Source organism: Pan paniscus, chromosome 3, assembly GCF_029289425.2.
Source record: "Pan paniscus chromosome 3, NHGRI_mPanPan1-v2.0_pri, whole genome shotgun sequence".
NCBI classification, from domain to species: Eukaryota; Metazoa; Chordata; class Mammalia; order Primates; family Hominidae; genus Pan; species Pan paniscus.
The window spans coordinates 54497466-54517762 of record NC_073252.2 but is presented as its reverse complement, the minus strand read 5'-3'; the positions used below and the strand labels follow the sequence as shown (position 1 = coordinate 54517762).

At 42.6% G+C, this 20297-nt stretch overlaps 1 protein-coding gene across 2 annotated transcripts; it reads left to right on the top strand.

Moving 5' to 3' along the window:
* The first annotated feature begins 316 nt into the window (after positions 1 to 316).
* ODAPH (odontogenesis associated phosphoprotein) lies at positions 317 to 9092 on the top strand. 2 transcript variants are annotated; one of them, XM_003832314.5, is made up of 3 exons: positions 317 to 400; positions 792 to 835; positions 8389 to 9032. In XM_003832314.5, the coding sequence occupies exons 1-3, from the start codon at positions 334 to 336 to the stop codon at positions 8806 to 8808; spliced, it is 531 nt and encodes a 176-aa protein (XP_003832362.2). In that variant the 5' UTR covers positions 317 to 333; the 3' UTR covers positions 8809 to 9032. The 2 variants fall into 2 exon arrangements, with proteins under 2 accessions (XP_003832362.2, XP_008955966.3); XM_008957718.4 differs by lacking the exon at positions 792 to 835 and having other exon boundaries at positions 8389 to 9092.
* Positions 9093 to 20297: the final 11205 nt, after the last annotated feature.

Below are 20297 nucleotides of genomic sequence, written 5' to 3'. Positions count from 1 at the left end.
AGCTTATTTCTCTTACAGAGGAAGACTGATATACACAACTAAAAGGCACTAACATGGGAGAAGATTTGAGAGATTAGAAGGATGGTGAAGGCGCGGTTGTCCAAAATCCCCCTCTGGGGAGAGATGATTGATATCTGGCTGTCATTCCAAGAAGCTTCTGGTTGACAAATACTGTCTGGTATTTCCTTGCTGATTTCTTACCCTCACACCGCAAGCCCTGATCTCTGTGGTCCACTGTGCAAATGCAAATTACCTGAATCAGGCTGCTGGTGACTCACCAGCTCCCCTTTAAAGCAACATCAGGTTCAACGCAGTGACTGCTCAGTAGAAGCCATGGCTCGCAGACACTGCTTCTCCTACTGGTTACTGGTATGCTGGTTGGTGGTAACTGTGGCAGAAGGTAAGGGTTTTGCTTTTATTCTACTGTGGGTCCACTAATTAATAAGTTGTAGGAAAAGACAAAACTGGCTCCATGATTATACGTTCCCATAAATTGGAAATATTTACCTCAGCTTCCATCAGCCTGTGTGGTTAAAGAGAAGGAAGTTGGATTTTGTCACCTGAAGACCTTGGTCCTCGTCTCAGCAATAGCTCTGTGACTTTAGACACACTTAACATCTCTGAGTATCAGATTCCTCATATGTGAAGTGACAACATTAACAATATCCATCGTTATGGGGTTTGCAAGGACCAAATGAGCTATCATCTGTGAAAAACTCTTCAAGCTAAAAACACTATACAAATACTAGTTATTATGGTTACAAAGCTAACAATTCCACTTTGAATTACAGCACTGTCCACTTTCTATCTCCAGCAGCATATTAATTTGCACATGGTGGGTATTTAGTCTTTGTTCATTGCTTTAATTAATCACATCTATTGAGCTGCATTTTGGTGCCACAGAGGTGGGCACAGGTTTCTTTCTTTAGGATTTTATTAGATTCCATTTCTCAACTGTTCCTATTCTCTTTCTTTGTTCCCACTACAAAATGTGTCCTGAGCCTTACAATTGGTTTGCAAACCCCTAGGAAAAGGAAAGAAAAGGCTGGGGAAGGGATGAAAAGAGGGAAATACAAGGGGAGGAAATCTTGGGGAGCCTAGATCTAACCTTTTCTTCAGTTTATTTTAATTCCAAAACTAGATGCTGCTTAGGGAAGATGGACCTAGGAGTCAAACAGAGCACTTCACCCCTTTCACATGTCTTGGGGAGGGGGCTTTGCAGGGGCTCAGCCAAACCCTGCTCATCCCCAGACAGATTCCCCGTTCCCATCCCTCAGAGCTCACAATAGACAGGAGAAGGGGAGAGACATAAGAGCTGGTTGTGGAACACTCAGAAACCCCCTGATCCAACCTCTGCACACACTCTGGCAATCAGGGGACAGGGCATAGATTATGAACAAAACCTGCCCCCATATCCCAAGGCAAGGCCCCCAAGCCTCACCTACTAAAAGTGACATCTAAAAGAAGCATCATAAAACAAAACTAGCCACCTGCCACTTTCTCTGCAAAAAGTGAACCGCTCTTCAGGAGGCTTTGTAAACACATAGCTAAACAAGTTATAATGAGATTAGAGATTTATTTTATTCACATCTTAAAAACACCCACTGAGGCTGGGTACAGTGGCTCACACCTGTAATCCCAGCATTTTGGGAGGCCGAGGCGGGCAGATCACCTGAGGTCGGGAGTTCAAAACCAGCCTGACCAACATGGAGAAACCCCATCTCTACAAAAAATACAAAATTAGCCAGGTGTGGTGGTGCATGCCTGTAATCCCAGCTACTCGGGAGGCTGAGGCAGGAGAATCGCTTGAACCCAGGAGGTGGAGGTTGCCATGAGCCAAGATCGTGCCATTGCACTCCAGCCTGGGGAACGAGAGTGAAACTCTGTCTCAAAAAACAAAACACCCATTGAAACATCAGATTTGATTTCCGAATTTGGCTCACTTTTCCCTACAATCCCTCGAAGTCCTTCAAATGTAGCTTCATTCTATCCCAGCAGCCCCTGCTTCCAGTTCATCAATCATTCACACACACCCTGGGTCTGCCCGACAAGGTCATGTGTGGATCTCCATACTCACCCTCTTCTCACTGATGCACGGCAGCAACCACAGCTGCTCCCTCCACTTGCTTTCACCTCTGTTTGTTGCAGTTCTGCTTTAAGGCACAACATTTAAATGCCACTATGATTTTGCCTTGACAAAGTCTTTGTTAAGACATAATAATTTTAAAATTGCAGTTTCTCTTTCTGACACCTTTGAATTCTTACAGCTATTTGTGTATCATCTACGGCACGTATGGCATCTGCTCTCTGCTGCAGATCCCTGGCTTCATAGCATCTGCCCACTCCTTGAGCAAAGGGTCTTACTTAATCTTAATCATCTCTGCGTTTGCCAGAGCCCCTAATGTAGTAACCTGTACCTGTTGAAACAACTTGACTCACAGCATAGAATTGAAAGGGGCCTGTCTGGTACTTTCTGGGCTCTGATATTTTATCTGTGAAATTAGAGATTTGACCAAGATAGTCATTCTTTGAGTCTACAAAATAAATTGAGTTTTGCAGTTATTGTGAGTAAATCAGTCATAGAACTTATTCTTTCTGGCTCAAGTCTGAAAGCACATGAGAATTAGTTTCTAAGACTCCATGCGCCATGTAAGGGAAGAACTGCACACTTAAACTTTAAGTAGAAAGCTGACTTCTCTTAAAATCAGTATAGTTCACTGCAAGCCAGCTTTGTCTGCCCAAATAACCACAGAGTATAGGTAATTATTTAAAAAAAAGGTCTTTCATCATTACCTTTTTTTAAAAAGTACTTGTTTTTAAAGTAGTTGTTGGTATGCTGTGAATTTCATGTCTAGACTATAATAAACCACCTTAAAACTGATATTCAAATTCCAAGCAATATTTTGCCTTGTTTCTTCTATTATACTCTAATTTTTTTGTTTGTTTGTTTGTATGTTTGTTTGAGACAGGGTCTCCCTCTGTCGCCCAGGCTGGAGTGTGCAGTGGCACTATCTCAGCTCACTGCAACCTCCGCCTCCTGGGTTCAAATGATTCTCTTGCCTCAGCCTCCAGAGTAGCTGGGATTACAAGTGTCTGCCACTACGCCCGGCTAATTTTTGTATTTTTAGTAGAGACGAGGTTTCACCATGTTGGCCAGGCTGGTCTTGAACTCCTGAGCTTAAGTAATCTGCCTGGCTCAGCCTCCCAAAGTGCTGGGATTATAAGTGTAAGCCACCACGCCCAGCCAATTTTTAATATAATTTATTATTGCAGATTTTCTGGGACTGAAATTAAATACTCACTGAACTCCACAAAATATACAGAGAGGAACATTCAAGGTCGGCCTGACCATTTAATTCATCAAGTATTTACTGAGCACCACTATAAGCCAGGGACTGACTATTCTAGGTGCTGGAGACACCGGCAGTGACCAAGAGTCACCAGTCCCTGTCATTGGGGAGGTCCTATTCTAGTAACGTGTGTCCCCAGTAGCCCTATCTTTAATGCACAAATTTTATGGGCCTAAGAAAATGGTGCTCCGGCTAACAGAATGTTTCCATAACATTCAAGATTAATAACCGTAGCTAACACTTATTAAGTGTGAACTATACGTCCAGCAATGTTCTCAGCACTTTACACATTTTATTTCCGGTAACACTCACAAAGAGATGATGAGGTGGGTAGTATTCTTTTCTTCATTTTACAAAGGAGGAAAATGAGACTCAAGGAGGTTAAGGAATCTATCTGTGTTCACCCAGTTATGAAATGGCAGAGCTCAGGAAGCCTGGCTCTAGAGCCTATCCTTTTAAACACTTTGCTATTCTGCCTCTCAAAATGTTTTTAATCTACATTTAAATATTTGACCTACTTTGGTCTTATTAAGCTTGCAGAAGAGCTCTCATCTTTGACATCCAGTGCCTTTGATAGCATGTCAGTATGTTACATAAGGGGAAATATTTGCTTATTATTCAACACACTACTCCTGAGAAGTAGGAACTTGGTAACTTTGCAATTATAGAAACTGAGATTTCTCTCAATCAATTCAATTGTACTGGAGGCACCGTGCTAGGGATGAGGAGGCAGCAGTCTACAAGACGGTCACGTAGATCTTTCAGTGGAGCAGGCATATAGCCACTGAATAATAATCACACAGCTGATGAGTATGATGAAAGTGGACTCACAGGGTGCTAAGAAAGCATGTTGCAAAGGGTTTTAACCAAGCGTCTGGGTAGGAAAGGCCTCCCTGACAAAAAGAGAGAGAGAGAGAGACTTGAACAGGAGTTAGCCAGGCAAAGAGTGCTCTGGACATCTGCAACCACCTTTTCAGAAGCCCAGGACAATTGATGACTTTTGCCAAAGTGGCTTTTGGAGAGGGAAGGAGGCAGGGTTGGATTCCAATGGATTAAATAGGGGGAGAAGTGGAATCAGTAGGTGTACAGACTTTAAAGAGAGAGGAGTAGGAACCAAAGAAGTTCATGGCAGATTACCTCAGCTTTCTCTCCGGAATATGAAGCTGATTAATCAACTTAGAAAGGTAGAGAGAGTTTCAAAGCAAATTCTTCAGATGAATGAAGAATGAAAATTTTGAGGGAAATTTGAGAAGATAGCAAAGGTTTAGAAGATAAGGAACAGAGAAGAACAAAGATAAAAGAATTAATGAGCAGTGTTAGATCAGCTGAAGTCACAGACCATAAATGGCATCAACCCACTTTCTCAGATGTGTGGCCCTAACTTTGTAAGATGTGACAGGTTCCCAAACCAATCACTATTGTTCCCACATTTTAGGACACTTGTGCTAGCTAACTAGCGACCCGATAGGATCACCATAGGTCTAGTTTGTTTGGAAGAATGTGGTTTTATGTGGTCCTGCCCACATTCCTGGGTAAGTGATTGAAGCAAGCTTATACCTTGATGTTGAACCCTTGAAAATTCCCAGAAAAAGAGAGCACTGAACACTACTGGACATCCCAGAGTCAGAGAAAACTTGCCTTGCAGGCTCTGAAACCCAATTGTTAGAGGAGGATTTAGAGAGTAGCTTCAGGTTTCTAGAAATGAGATGAGCACAAGAGGCGGGTGGGTGGGTGGTTTTTAACAGCTGGAGCACAGTTAACCTAGTGGCAGAGTTCAAGGCCTCGTTAAGCCTGAGCTGACAACAAAATGTCAAGATGGGGCTTAAAACAGAGGCTAGCTTGGCCGGGCGTGGTGGCCACGCCTGTAATCCCAGCACTTTGGGAGGCCGAGGCGGGCGGATCACGAGGTCAGGAGATCGAGACCAGCCTGGCTAACACGGTGAAACCCCGTCTCTACTAAAAGTATTTTTAAAAAAGAATTAGCCGGGCGTGGTGGCGGGCGCCTGTAGTCCCGGCTACTCGGGAGGCTGAGGCAGGAGAATGGCGTGAACCCGGGAGGCGGAGCTTGCAGTGAGCCGAGATCGCGCCACTGCACTCCAGCCTGGGCAACAGAGCGAAACTCAATCTCAAAAAAAAAACAAAAACAAAAAACGAGACTAGCTTCTCTCCTAGTGACTAGATTCTTGGCAGAATGTCTTCTTCCTGTAAGGTTCAGAACTTAGCAGGAAAAAAGCGACTAATGTGGGATTTGGTCGTTTTCTGCAGTTTAAAGTGTCTCAATCTAGTTTCAGTTTTAGAATTTCAATGTACCCTGAGTAGCTGTGGGAGAAGGGGTTGGTATTTTGTTCAAGGAACAGACACCCATTCAAGCTAGCTTTAGAAACAAGTAGAGCTGGAGGTAGATTGATTATTATAAGGATATCTCCAAGAAACTTAAGAATAGCTAGGGCTCCCTGAAAAGCCAAAAACTGGCCGGCCATGGTGGCTCACGCCTATAACACCTGCACTTTGAGAGGCCCAAGGCAAGTGGATCACTTGAGGTCAGGAATTTGAGACCAGCCTGGCCAACATGGGGAAACCCCATCTCTACTAAAAATACAAAAATTAGCTAGGTGTGGTGGCGGGCACTTGTAATCCCAGCTACTCAAGAGGCTGAGGCAGGAGAATCACTTGAACCCAGGAGGTGGAGGCTGCAGTGAGCCGAGATCTCACCACTGCACTCAAGCCTGGGGAACAGATGGAGACTCCGTCAAAAACACACACACACACACACACCAAGGCTGCTACTCCCAACATCACTCTGTTACCACAAGGCTTCTGGTCTCTTCCTCTGTCCCAGAAGCCTTCCCTATTTTGCTGCTTCTATGTGCAGACTGGCTTCTCTGCATTCTCAACATTCCACAGGACAAAACCTGACACTCCAGCCCCTGCCCTACACCTTCCACTGACGTCTTCCACTGTGGCTCAATTCTTAAGTGAGAATCTGATTGGTCACTGACCAGACAAGGAATGAGTTGAGTGTCTATCAGTGGTCCAATCAGCCATAGCCAGAAGGTGTGTAGGACTGACAACTGACATTTCCAGGGTTCATCGATGAAACAGAATATATGTATGAGGGACTGTGGACATAGGCAAATAACAAGCATATCCAATACAGCCAAGAAACCTGAATTCAACTGTCCCAAATGAGAGGGGAATCTAGTCCTTTATAAGTGCCTCAGCACTCTCAACTTCCTGTGGGAAGTTCTTCTTTTTTTTTTTTTTTTTTGAGACGGAGTTTTGCTCTTGTTGCCCAGGCTGGAGTGCAATGGCGCAATCTCGGCTCACCGCAACCTCCGCCTCCCGGGTTCAAGCAATTCTCCTGCCTCAGCCTCCCGAGTAGCTGGGATTACGGGCATGCACCACCACGCCCGGCTAATTTTTGTATTTTTAGTAGAGACGGGGTTTCTCCATGTTGGTCAGGCTGGTCTCGAATTCCTGACCTCAGGTGATCCGCCTACCTCAGCCTCCCAAAGTGCTGGGATTACAGGGGAAGTTCATTTTATCATCATTCACACTGGCAGCCCTTTCCAGGCTGTATATGTAAGCCTCTAAGGGAGTGAAGGAACAATTTTCTAAAGAAAAGATTACTTTTTTGTAGCCAATTTGATTCAATGACACAGCCAAGGAAGACTATGACACTTGGGTTTGATCCAAATTTCTTCTCAAAAAATAATTGTATCCTGGTTCTCAGTGCTCTTTCTCCTGCTGCTTGTAGATGGCCCCTCCCTTCCCCTAGGAAATTATTTCCTGCTTGGGCAGTTGAAGCAGAACTTTTGAATAGTTATTTTTATTTTCTTAACATTAATTAAGTTCTTTTTTTCAGCTGAATTTTCTTTATTTAGTTATAATTTACATGCAATAAAATCCACACATCCCTTTTTTTTTTTTTTTTTTTTTTTTTTTTTTTTTTTTTTTTTTTTTTTGGAGACAGAGTCTTGCTCTGTCAGCCAGGCTGGAGTGCAGTGGCACGATCTTCGGCTCACTGCAAGCTCCGCCTCCCGGGTTCACGCCATTCTCCTGCCTCAGCCTCCCAAGTAGCTGGGACTACAGGCGCCTGCCACCACACCTGGCTAATTTTTTTGTATTTTTAGTAGAGACGGGGTTTCACCATGTTAGCCAGGATGGTCTCGATCTCCTGACCTCGTGATCTACCAGCCTCGGCCTCCCAAAGTTCTGGGATTACAGGCATGAGCCACAGCGCCCGGCCAAAATCCACACATCTTAAAGGTAAGGCTTGATTACATCTTACATATGGGTACATATAAATGTGTGTATGTGTATAAACATATGTATGTACATATATATGTGTTTATATACAAATTATATATGTGTGTGTACACCTGTGTGTGTATACATATAGATATATAGATAACCATATCTATGTAACAACCACCCAGATCAAGATATGAAACATTTCTAAAGAGTGGTCCCTGGCTACACTTTCTGCTAAAAAATACCTATCCTTTCCCTAAGCTGAATTATTATTTTGACTTTTTCTTAACTACAGATTAGTTTTGCTTGTTTTTGAACTTCATATAAAGGGAGTTGTACAGTATGTACACTTCTGTGTCTAACTTCTATTGCTCAACATTCATGGGATGTATCCATGTTGTGGGTATTAGTAGTTCTTCCTTTTTATCGCTGAGTACTATTTCATTGTATGAATATACACAGTTTCTTCATGCATTCTTCTGTTGATAGACACTTAGATTGTTTCCATTTAGGCTATTATGAATAAGGCTACTGTGAACACCCCTTAACAAGTCTTTTTATAGACATAAACATTCATTTCTCTTGGGTAAATTCCCCACAGTGGAAATGCTGGGTCATCCGGTGTGTCTGTGTCTCATTTCATTGAACGTTGGCAGTTCTTTCAAATATACATTGAGATTTCTCTAATTCTCTCTTCCCATCTTTCTCCTCTGCCACCACTCTAAACCACTCTTCTGCTTCTGTTACCAGACCTGTTTCCTGACTTGCGTTTTCCTCTCCACAGGACAGGAAGAGGTATTTACGCCTCCTGGAGATTCACAAAATAATGCAGACACTACCGACTGCCAGATCTTTACACTCACCCCTCCACCTGCCCCGAGGAGTCCCGTCACAAGGGCCCAGCCCATCACAAAGACACCCAGGTGTCCCTTCCATTTTTTTCGACGAAGGCCCAGAATCCATTTTAGGTTTCCAAACAGACCTTTCCTCCCTTCAAGGTGTAACCACCGTTTTCCATTCCAGCCATTTTATTGGCCACACCGTCACCTTACTTATGGATATTTCCCCAGAAGAAGACTCCAGAGAGGAAGCTCATCTGAGGAAAGCTGAGAGGGAAGAGAAACCCAAACATACTGAAGCAAAAAAAAGCCTATCCTTCAGAAAAAAGCAACAAAAAGATTTCTGTTTTATCTTTCGAAACTAAAACTATTGGATTTGAAGATTAAGTATCCTAAACACCACTGACTAGAAACTGTTCTCTTTGTCAGCAGTGAAGATATTGGATCATAGGTTATTGATGTTTGCAAAATTGGACAATAACCACGTTATTTTTATCCTCAACCTCTTATGGTCACAGGATATTTATGCAAATAAAATCTTTAAATGGGTGGCTCTAGTAATTCCTATCCATACTAAGATGCTGAGAGAATCCATCTCCTCCTCTAAATTAAACAGGATTTAAATAAATTGAGATCATTATAAACCACACGAAGAAACTGATGACACCGTTTTTATACTCATTGGAAAATGTACAGAGCAAGGTGCATTGACAAAGTAAACTTTAAAAGAAATTATAAAGCTTAAAGCAATTAAAAAGTTATGAGGAGTCTGACTGTAGCTAATACTTTAAAGATATAAACTGACTTGTCTAACCCAAATAATAATAATTATTATTATTTTCTTGGAGACAGAATTTCACTCTTGTTACCCAGGCTGGAGTGTAGTGGTGCTGTCTCAGCTCACTGCAACCTCTGCCTCCCGGGTTCAAGCAATTTTCTTGCCTCAGCCTCCCAAGTAGCTGGGATTATAGGTGCCCGCTACCAAGCCTGGCCAATTTTTTGTATTTTTAGTAGAGATGGGGTTTCACCATGTTGGCCAGGCTGGTCTCGAACTCCTGACCTCAGGTGATCCACCCACCTCGGCCTCCCAGAGTGCTGGGATTACAGGCATGAGTCACTGCGCCCAGCCCCAAATAATTACTTTTAAACTATAGTATCTAAATTTACTTTAATGTTGACTTCAACTGATGCAAATTAATTTGATAATTTTCTCACTGTTTCCCGTTATCATTACATAGATGCTGGCTAAAATAATATACTTCCTCTCAAACTTTTAACGTAATTCCAGGTTCAAAAAGCCTGATTAAACTGCTACAAGAATATTCTGGTACCTCTAGAACTCTACAGACATAAGTTCCCTCAACTTTTGGAACCCTGTATTCTCAGGGTGCAATATGAGAAACAAATCCCACAGATTGCATTCATTGGTTATTTGTTTTGGCCACTCTGTAAAACACATCTTCCTGTTTATGCCACTTATCTTGCCTGTAACATAAGAACTTTAGTTCTGAATATGTGGTCAGTGGTTTGCACTTTTTCCTCCCAAGATCTACATGCAAAAGTTGCTGTTACTGCTGCTGCTACAAAAACAGAAAAAAAAAAATCAGGACGAAGACATGAAAGGACTTTGGGAATGGTTGCCCTAAAAAAGGAAAGAGAGATAAAATCATCATGCTATGTTTCTTTGCTTTATTAAAATGATCAAAAAAGAAAAAAACTATTTAATTCACATTCTAGAAAATATTCATTTTAAGAACAGATTTTTGCTTCAAATTTACAGGCTTCAATAAAAACCTACTTGAAAGTCTCTTCAGAAAAACAAAACAAAACTATATTTTGAAATACACCCTACCTGCTCTCTTTTTTTTTTTTGGTTGATGGGGACATACCAGAAAAGGGCCAGCTTCAGGCAAACTTGAAGACAGATAAAGGTTTGTATTTGAAACACACCTCCCCTTCTGACTCTCCTCCTTTATTCTGGCATGCTCACCACTCACCTAGGTACTCAGTGTCCTCATAGTGCCAGCAACTGCCAAAAACTAACCTACCGTTGACTGGGCTTTCTCTTCCCAAATGTTAGAACTTTTGCAATTCAAAATTTAATCGTTCTGAAATCTAGTCCTTGAAGGACTTGCTAAGTAATATGCCAGCCTCAGGTAAACTAAGACAAACTAATGATGGATGAACAGCTTCGATGCATTAATCACTGCATTAATTATAGAAGGCAGGCTACTCCTGCAGTGTTTCAGAGTAAGGGCCTTTCAACATAGCTCTAGGTAAAATTGCATTATTCCTCACCCTGGAACATGTATAGAATATGAGAAGCAGCCCACACCTGCTATTAAAAGTATAGGCCTAGGAGTGCAAAAGGCTTTTTTGGGGGAGGGAAGTATAAGCTTTTGTGACTTAGAAAAATTTGCATCATTCCTTTGGATTCATAAATTCACTTTTTAAATACAGAGATTCCTAGCAGGTTTATTGAATTAGAAGGATAATGTGGAACCACTAATACCTCCATGTGAATTAGTTTCTCAAATTAGTTCCTTTCGACTAGCTGTTTTTGAAGCAATGGGAGTCTGTGGGATGGGTATAATAACTCTTCAACGCATTTTTTTCTTTTGAGGCAGGAATTACAACAATAGTATTGTAAGTCTGAAGTTCTAATTATGCCCAAAACACATAACCTGAATCTAATCATCAAAAAAAACTCAAATTGAGGAACATTTGCAAAACTGGCATCTTCAAAAATGTAGATGTCATGAAAGACAAAGATTAAAGGAGATTGAAGTGGGTGACAATTCAGTGCAATATGTGATCTCCGATTAGATCCTGGAGGTCAGAAGGGGAGGGACAGGACATTTTGGCATAACTGGGACAACTGGCAAATTTTAAATTTGGACCATGTATTGGATAATAGTATTCTGTCAATGTTAAACTTCCTGAATTTCATAATTCTGTAAGAGAACATTCCTGTTCTTAGGAAATAGATTTTGAAGCATTTGAGGGTAAGTAAGTATGATCTCTGCAACTAAATCTCAAAAGATTCAGGAAAAATATGCATAGATATGCAGATATGTGCATATATATGATAGATAGATACATAGATAGATATATAGATAGGCAGACAGATGGGAAGTAATAAACCACATGTGGCAAATGTTTTTCCAGTTGATGTATTTGACTAAAGGGTATATGGGAGTTGTTTGTACTATTCTTGCAGCTCTTCTAGAGTTTGATATTATTTCAAGAACAATATTTAAAAAGCATTATTGAAAACAACACAAAAATTAATCTCAAATGTATCCATGCCCTTGAAGATAAGTTAAAAATGAAATCCCATTCCCACCTTCCCACACTAAGAACAGCCTTTCAGCGACTCACATTGGTTATAAGAGTGATGGGGCATGTAGACTGGCTGAGCTGAGACTCAGATGAGCACTATTATTTGGGGAAGGGCAGTTTTTAATTGGGGGAGGAAGAAAAAGTTTAGCTGGAAGTTTGGGTGCAAAGGAAGAAAGAGAAGAAATGAACTAGCATGTACCTCCCACGACCACCACCACCAGCCAGCCCCTTGGGTTGAATTTGAGCCTCCATAGTTGCAGTGAGCACCAGAAGCTGATGTCAGTGTTTTAAGAGACACTGGCGGCCTCTTAACATAACAGAGCTGATTTGGAGTGAAGATGACACAGTGTGGCACAGATTTGAGCAGGAGGCCATTATCTCCACCTCTGCACAGAACCCACTCCTGCTCTGGCACCCTGCAAAACAGCAGCAACTTTTGGACAATTAGGAAACAGCAGCACCTTATATTGAACACCGGTCTCATCACAAAGGATACTGTCCACCTAAGCAGTGAGGAAGCGCCTTGCAGGGCTTTGTAGGCAGCACGTGTCAACAAGAGACAGCTTAGCCAGAAGGGTATGTAGGCTGTGTGGGGTCTGCTACTGAACAATTGGTTTGTGAACACATTTAAACCATGGTCAACAATGGACTTTGCTAGGTTCCTGATTAAAAATGAAAAATGTTAAAGAGGCTACTTATTCTATAAATGTTACCTCATGTCATTTGAAAAATTATTTGAGGAGGTCTACTAGCTTGCTAGGGCTCCCATAACAAAGTGTCAGACTGGGTGGCTTAAACAACAGAAATGTATTTCTGGAGGCTAGAAGTCTAAGATCAAAGTGCCATCAGGGTTGGTTTTGATGTAAGGCAGGTGAGCCCCAAAGTGGGGCTTAGCCTGTGAGGGTTCTTGGCTTTGCCTAGGAAAGAATTCAAGGGCAAGCCAGAAGTAGAAGGAAACAGCTTTATTGAAGAGGCAGTGTTACAGCTTTGTGACTGCTCCTACAGAGCAGGGCTACCCTGTAGGCAGAGAGTAGTACCCCAGGGCAGTTTTGCAGTCATATTTATACACACTTGTAAGTCCATGCAGATTAAGGGGTGACTTATGCAGGAAGTTTGTAGGGAAGGGGTAGTAAATTTTGGGTCATTGGGTCAGTGCCGTGGAAAGGGGCAGTAACTCCTGGGTGTTGCCATGACAATGGTAAATTGACACAGCACACTGGTGGGTGTGTCTGATTGAAGGGTATTGAAGGGTGCTTCCTCCTCACTTTCCACCCCTGTTTTAGCTAGTCCTCAATCTGGTCTGATGTCTAAGCCCCGCCTCTGGAGTCCAGTCCTGCTTCCTACTTCGTTTCCTGTGAGGCCTCTCTCCCTGTCTTGCAGATGGCCACCCTCTTCCTCCTCTTCACATGGTCATTTCTCTGTGTACATGTGCTACTGGTGTCTCTCTTGTGTGATTAGATTTCTTCTTCTTATAAAGACACAAGTCAGATTGGATTAGGGCCCTTCCTAACAGCCTCATTTTAAATTAATCACCTCTTTGGCTGGGCACAGTGGCTCATGCCTGTAATCCCAGCACTTTGGGAGGCCGAGGCGGGCGGATCATGAGGTCAGGAGATCGAGACCATCCTGGCTAACACGGTGAAATCCCGTCTCTACCAAAAATACAAAAAATTAGCCAGGCATGGTGATGGGCACCTGTAGTCCCAGCTACTCAGGAGGCTGAGGCAGGAGAATGGCGTGATCCTGGGAGGCAGAGCTTGCAGTGAGCCGAGATTGCACCACTGCACTCCAACCTGGGCGACAGAGCAAGACTCCGTCAAAAAAAAAAAAAAAAGTAATCACCTCTTTAAAGGCTCCATCTCCAAACAGTCACATGGTGAAGTATTGAGGAGGCTAAGCCTTCAACATGTGAATTTGGGGGAACACACTTCAGTCCATAACAAGAAGTATCCAATTTTCATAGCAGTAACTACAAACTCCCAGAGCAGCTACATAATCTAGAGAAACCTGGCTCTGATTCTAAAGAAGACAGGGTTACAATGCTCAAGCACCTTTTTTTTTTTTTTTTGAGATGGAATTTCGCCCTTGTCACCCAGGCTGGATTGCAATGGTGCAATCTCGGCTCACTGCAACCTCCGCCTCCCAGGTTCAAGCAATTCTTCTGCCTCGGCCTCCCAAGTAGCTGGGACTACAGGTGTGCACCACCATGCCTGGCTAATTTTTGTATTTTTGGTAGAGACAGGGTTTCACCATGTTGACCAGGCTGGTCTGGAACTCCTGACCTCAAGCAATCCACCTGCCTCAGCCTCCCAAAGTGCTGGGATTACAGGTATGAGCCACCGCACCTGGCTCAAGCACTTTTTTACATAAGAAAAAATAGGCCAGGCCTGATGGCTTACACCTGTAATCCTGGCTTTTTGGGAGGCCGAGGTGGGCAGACCATTTGAACCCAGGATTTGGAGACCAGCCTGGGCAGCATGGTGAAACTCCATCTCTACAAAAAAATCCGAAAATAAAAAATTAGCTGGGAGTAGTGGCATGTGGCATGTGCCTGTAGTCTCAGCTACTCAGGAGACTAAGGTGGGAGGATTGCTTGAGCCCAGGAGGTCAAGGTTGCAGTGACCCATGACCACACCCCATTGCACTCCCACCTGGATGATGGAAGGAGACCCTGTCTCAAAATAACAACAACAATAATAATAATAAAAGAGAAAATAGGCCAGGCATGGTGACTCGCACTCATAATCCCAACACTTTGGGAGGCTGAGGCAGGCAGATTGCTCAAGTCCAGGAGTTTGAGACCAGCCTGGACAACATGGCAAAACCCAGTTTCTACAAAAAAAAAAAAAAAAATTAGCTGGGTGTGGTGGCGCATGCCTGTAGTCCCAGCCGCTTAGGAGGCTGCAGTGAGCTATGATCACACCACTGTACTCCAGCCTGGGCAACAGAGAGATACCCGGTCTCAAAAATAATAAGAATAATGAATACAGATAAAATTAAGAGAACTACCACTTTTTCAAGCACAGAGCATATTTTACTTAGTTTTACAATCAAACGTAAGTGGAGATCAGATTCCTATAGGAAGCTCCAGGTTCGTTCTAAACAGCAGAGAGACAAACCAACCAAGGGTGGGAGGTATGAAAGAGTAGACACAACTGAACAATGTGCATGAGGCAATCAGTTCTATAAACCTCAGCAACACATAGGGTCATCATCAAGTAAAACCACTGAAGTGGCCGGGCACAGTGGCCCATGCCTGTAATCCCAGCACTTTGGGAGGCCGAGGCAGGCGGATCACCTGAGGTCAGGGGTTTGAGAGCAGCCTGGCCAACATGGTGAAGCCCCATCTCTACTAAAAATACAAAAAATTAGCCAGGTGTGGTGGTGGGCACCTGTAATCTCAGCTACTTGGGAGGCAGGAGAATCACTTGAACCCAGGAGGCAGAAGTTGCAGTGAGCCGAGATGGCGCCACTGCACTCCAGCCTGGGCAACAAGAGTGAAACTGTGTCTCAAAAAGAAAAAAAAAACAAACAAAAAACACTGAAGTGTGACAAAATAGCTCTAAACTGAAAACAACACAAACGTCCACCTGCAGTAGAATGGGTAAATCCATTGCTTTTGTTTCCTACACCGAAATACTACACATCAATGAAAACCAACAGATTACTACTATTAATACATAGATGATTCTCACAGATTCCATACTGAGTGAAAGAAGTCAGTCACAAAAGGATACATAGAGTAAGATTCCATTTACATGAAATTCAGGAACAGGTAAAACTAATCCATGGTGATAGAGGCCAGAATAATGATGACCTTGGTTTGAGAAAGGGGCAAGAGAGAGCGTGGTAGGAGCTGGAAGTAGTCTGTATCTTGCTTGGTCTGGGTGGTGGTCACAGGGGTGTATACATTTATAAAAATTATCGTGTTATATATGTAAGATTTATGTATTTTACTAGATATAAGTTACATATTAATTGGAAAATTTTTAAATGCTACCATGTGGTGGCACACACCTGTAGTCCCAGCTACTCGGGAGGCTAAGACAGGAGAATCGCTTGTACCCGGGAGGCGGAGGTTGTAGTGAGCCGAGATCGCACCACTGCACTCCAGCCTGGGCAACGGAGCGAGACTCTGTCTCAAAAAACAAAAAATGCTGCAGTGTGCAGGAAATCAGTAAATGCACCCTAATTACAGTTGTAGCTTTCGTTTATCAAACAAGCATTTGAATATTCTGTGGACTGGCAGTTACCAAGGCCATATTAAGTAGGATTTCCCTGAATATTTTTTAGTACATATCAATAAATATTTGTCCCTCCCAGCTAGGGTATATTTAAACCAGAAATCTTTCAACAGTCTTAAATGTAACCCTAGCAGAGGTTACATTTGGCTAGCCAGACATCATACAGTTGGCTAGCCAGAGAACCACAAAAACAGATAGAGACACATTCCAAAGAGAAAACCTCTCTCTCAGATTCATCATTGGAAAAATGTAGATTGGAGAGTAGGAGTTCAATGATTTGTGTGGAAGGGATCATCACAAACAAATAATCACCTCTGCAAGCTTTTGACACAGATGTCCAGATCTTTAGGGTGGCCTGCCGGACCTGGCCTACCCACTCCCCATCCCCACCCTCCTCCTCTCTGAACTCATCTCACACCACTCTCTTCCTTTCCCACTCCAGACACACTGTCCTCCTCGCTGTTTCCCAAACTAACCAAGCACACTCCCTCCTCAGGGTCTGTGCCCTTGCAGGTCTGTCTGCTCTTCCCCCAGATATCCACATGGCTCCTTCCCTTTCTTCAGGACATTCATAAAATTCTACCTCAGTTCCCTGGCCACCCTATCAAAATGTGCAGGCAGAGACCCACTTCCTCTCCCTGTTCCCAGCTTTATTTTTACACCCAGCATGTTTCACATTTAAGCATCCATAGGTATTCTTTGTTATCTTGTTTGTTATTTTTAGAGATTTTTGTCCATTTTGATCTTTTTTTTGTTGTGTTTTTTTTTGTTTGTTTGTTTGTTTTTGAGACAGGGTCTCGCTCTGTTTCCCAGACTGGAGTGCAGTGGCATGATCACAGCTCACGGCAGGCTCAGCCTCCCAAGCTCCAAAGATCCTCTCACTTCAGCTGGGACAGGGACTACAGGCAGGCACCATGATGCCAGATCAATTTTTGTATTTTTTTGTGGAGATGGGGTTTTGTCATGTTGCCCAGGCTGTTCTTGAAATCCTGAGCTCAAGCAATCCACCCGCCTCAGCCTCCCAAAGTGCTGGAATTACAGGCGTGAGTCACCGCACCCGGCCTTTGTTCACTTCTTTATCCCCAGGACTTAAAACATGGTCTGCACTCAATAAATATTTGTTAAATAAATGAATTTTTAAACATCCTGCTGTTTAACCCTATTTGCTTCTACGTATCAGTTCACATATATCAAGGGAAGCCTCAAGATTTTAAAATCTTCACCCAGAAAAAAAAGAACTATTGAGGAGAGAAAGATGAGGCACACACGTCTCTCCTGAATAGAATAGTTACTGGTCACCGATGTATGCTTTCAATCTCCTTTCAGGATTTTTTAAATGAATTTCTCTTTTAAAATGAATTATCTGTTTCACTGTAGATGCAATTTTCTCTCTTTCAGTAGTCTGTTGCAAGGTAGGTAGGAACGGCAATAAGAGATAAAGAAGGCTCCGATTCAATTGCTGACTTAATTTTGTAATTCTCTCAAACTTCTATTAGCAGAATCTATCACTCTCTCTTTTTTAAACTGAGTCCAATCCTATTTCTAAAACCCCTCCTCCAGGGCCAGGTCAAGATACATAGGTTTCCTTGGAAGGCTAATTATTTGAGATGGCTCCTCAAACTGTTATTCTTCAAAGATCTGTTCAATAAGCACAGAGAAGTTGATTTTCTGCCAGCAAAATTTATTTACTTCCTGGCTTATGTTCTAAATTAAAAGATTATTACATGTTCTGCACATAATAAATTTTTTAACTTCTTTAGAAACATCTTTTACAATTTACTCCACCTGGATAATTAGATGCTCACCCTCACTCAGGATAGAGGTAGATTTCATAGAGTCATAGCAATAAAAATTTAAAGTTCTATTTCCGTATTGGCAATACATTTCTCCTTTTCTACAGTCCCTTTGCATTTTTCTTTGGTGATTCTGTTTTTCAAATCAACACGTTGAGAAGTGTATCAAGGGTTTAAATTTTAGACACAAAATACATGGCTTATTTTCCCGAAACAACATTATGCCCTGCACTTTTTCAGATTCGGAATTTGAGTGCACTGACGGCTAAATACACATATTAACCAACTGCTATAAAGGTTGGAAATGTGTCTGGGGTTGCACCATGCAAACTCCCTATGCTGTACTCCAAACATAATCAAGAAAGAAAGCCAGTGGCAGTGCAGACTTATCTTCAAGTTTCCAAGCATTATGAAGATTGACTTACATTTTGCCACTTACACAGATATCACAATTGAAAACCATGTTTCCAATTAATTCCAAAGATGTTCAGAACCCTTATTAGGCTGGCATCCTTGGAAGTGAAATTTTTCCTTCCACTCTGCCTTTACTTACCTGCCAACATTTCATTTTGTGAGGCAAATTTACTTTCATAATTCTCCAACTTGTTTTTCTTGTTCGGGATTCTCAGTGAAGTCCACAGCTCTTCCCCACCACCCCCATGCTCTCTCCAGCCTAGACCCCCCTCTAGCCACTAGTTCTGCCTTGCTGACCTCTGAGTTTACCGGCCACCTGCTGACATTAGGGAGGCCCTGACATAATCGCAGAGACTGAGCGGGTCAAGTGCATTGGATCTCTTCTGCTTCCTAAACACCTAGGAACCTGCACTACTAGTGTTTAACTAACAATGTCCACCCACCAGGGGGCGCCCCTCCACCAGCAGTGCCGTCTGATGGCCTGTCTTACAGTTCTCCCTGGCCACGCCTGTAGTTCAAATAGTTTGAGCGCTCCTTAACACTGCTCTTTAAAATGGAAAAAGAAGACCATTTATTGATTGCATGGACAAAAAGAAACAGATAATACCCCTCAGGTAAAATTCGTCACAGATTTTAGTATTTTTGCCCTTGGGAAAGCTATGGCTTGCAGTAAGAGGGGCTTTACTGCCACCTCCCGGATCACGGCTTGGCAGCACCAGGCAGTCCTCAACAGAGCCAAGGGAATAAGGTGTCATCCTAGTGAAATGGATGTGAGGTCAACGGCGCAATCCCAGAGCTCAGATCTTTCATAACTTTCCTTAAATAATTCCTGTCCATCCAAGCAGAACTGGCTTCTCCATCCCTCTGCCCCAGGAGGGAGACGTGTTAATCTCTCATTGACTTATTTCCTCCCAAAACCCAGAAGAAGAAAGGGGACCTATCGTACTTAAAACAAGTGTAATTTTAAAATATATTGTGGTCTGGCGCGGTGGCTCAAGCCTGTAATCCCAGCACTTTGAGAGACCGAGGTGTGCGGATCACCTGAGGTCAGGAGTTTGCGACCAACTCGGCCAACATGGAGAAACCCCATCTCTACTAAAAATACAAAAATTAGCCAGGCGTGGTGGTGCATGCCTGTAATCCCAACTACTCGGGAGGCTGAGGCAGGAGAATTTCTTGAACCTGGGAGGCGGAGGTTGCAGTGAGCCAAGATCGCTCCACTTCACTCCAGCCTGGGCAACAGCGGGAGACTCCGTCTCAAAAAAAAAAAAAAAAAAAAAAGCATTCTTCTGGCTGGGTTGCATTTCTAAAAAATCATTTTTTATCCACAATATGTTTTGAGCCAAACCTTATTATCTGAATCTGGTTTCTCCCTTGTTGTCAGATATAGGAAAACCAACTATAGAGGGAAGCCTCCAATACTTAAACTAAAATCTGCCTTACCTTTTTTAAAGACCTTAATATTTTTTATTCACAGTAGGAATTCAAATGACATATATATATATATAAAATATATCAGAATATGTGTAACCTCAGTAGTAATCAAGAAAATGTAAACCAAAGCAAGATAAGTTTCACCCATCTATCTGGCCAAAATGGAAACTATTAATATCTAAAGTGAGAAAATTTTCTCATATACTGTTGGTAAGAATATAAATTAGTACAGTCTTTTTGAGGGACAATTTGGTAAAATCAATCCAAATCTAAAATAAAGCATCGCTTCTGCAGCTTCAAAAATGTCCATCTCTGGTTAGCACTGTGATCGTTTTTCCAATGTCCATTCTGTGCCTGCCCTGCTTTGTGGAAGCCATGTGGTTCCATGGGTGGGCTGCAATTGGCCTAAGCCAATCAGTATAATCCGGTTTCCCTTTGATCCCATTATTAATTCAAGGAAGGGAATTTAACAGAGGCCCAAGGTTCAAGCCCATCAGTGCTTGTCATTCACCTAGCTACTGTGATTGATTCAGGGATGAGCAGTATCCAAATTAGGCTCAATGACAGTGAAGTGTTGTTTAATGGCTGGGGAAACTCCTTGTCTTCTCCTCTAGAAGTAAATGAGGA

What these genes read in the sequence shown, in the direction of transcription:
- ODAPH (XM_003832314.5), top strand. Translation starts at nt 334, where the DNA reads ATGGCTCGCAGACACTGCTTCTCCTACTGGTTACTGGTATGCTGGTTG. An exon ending in GGTGGTAACTGTGGCAGAAG is followed by an intron (nt 401 to 791) that starts GTAAGGGTTTTG and finishes TTTGAATTACAG; the next exon opens with CACTGTCCACTTTCTATCTC. An exon ending in AGCATATTAATTTGCACATG is followed by an intron (nt 836 to 8,388) that starts GTGGGTATTTAG and finishes TCCTCTCCACAG; the next exon opens with GACAGGAAGAGGTATTTACG.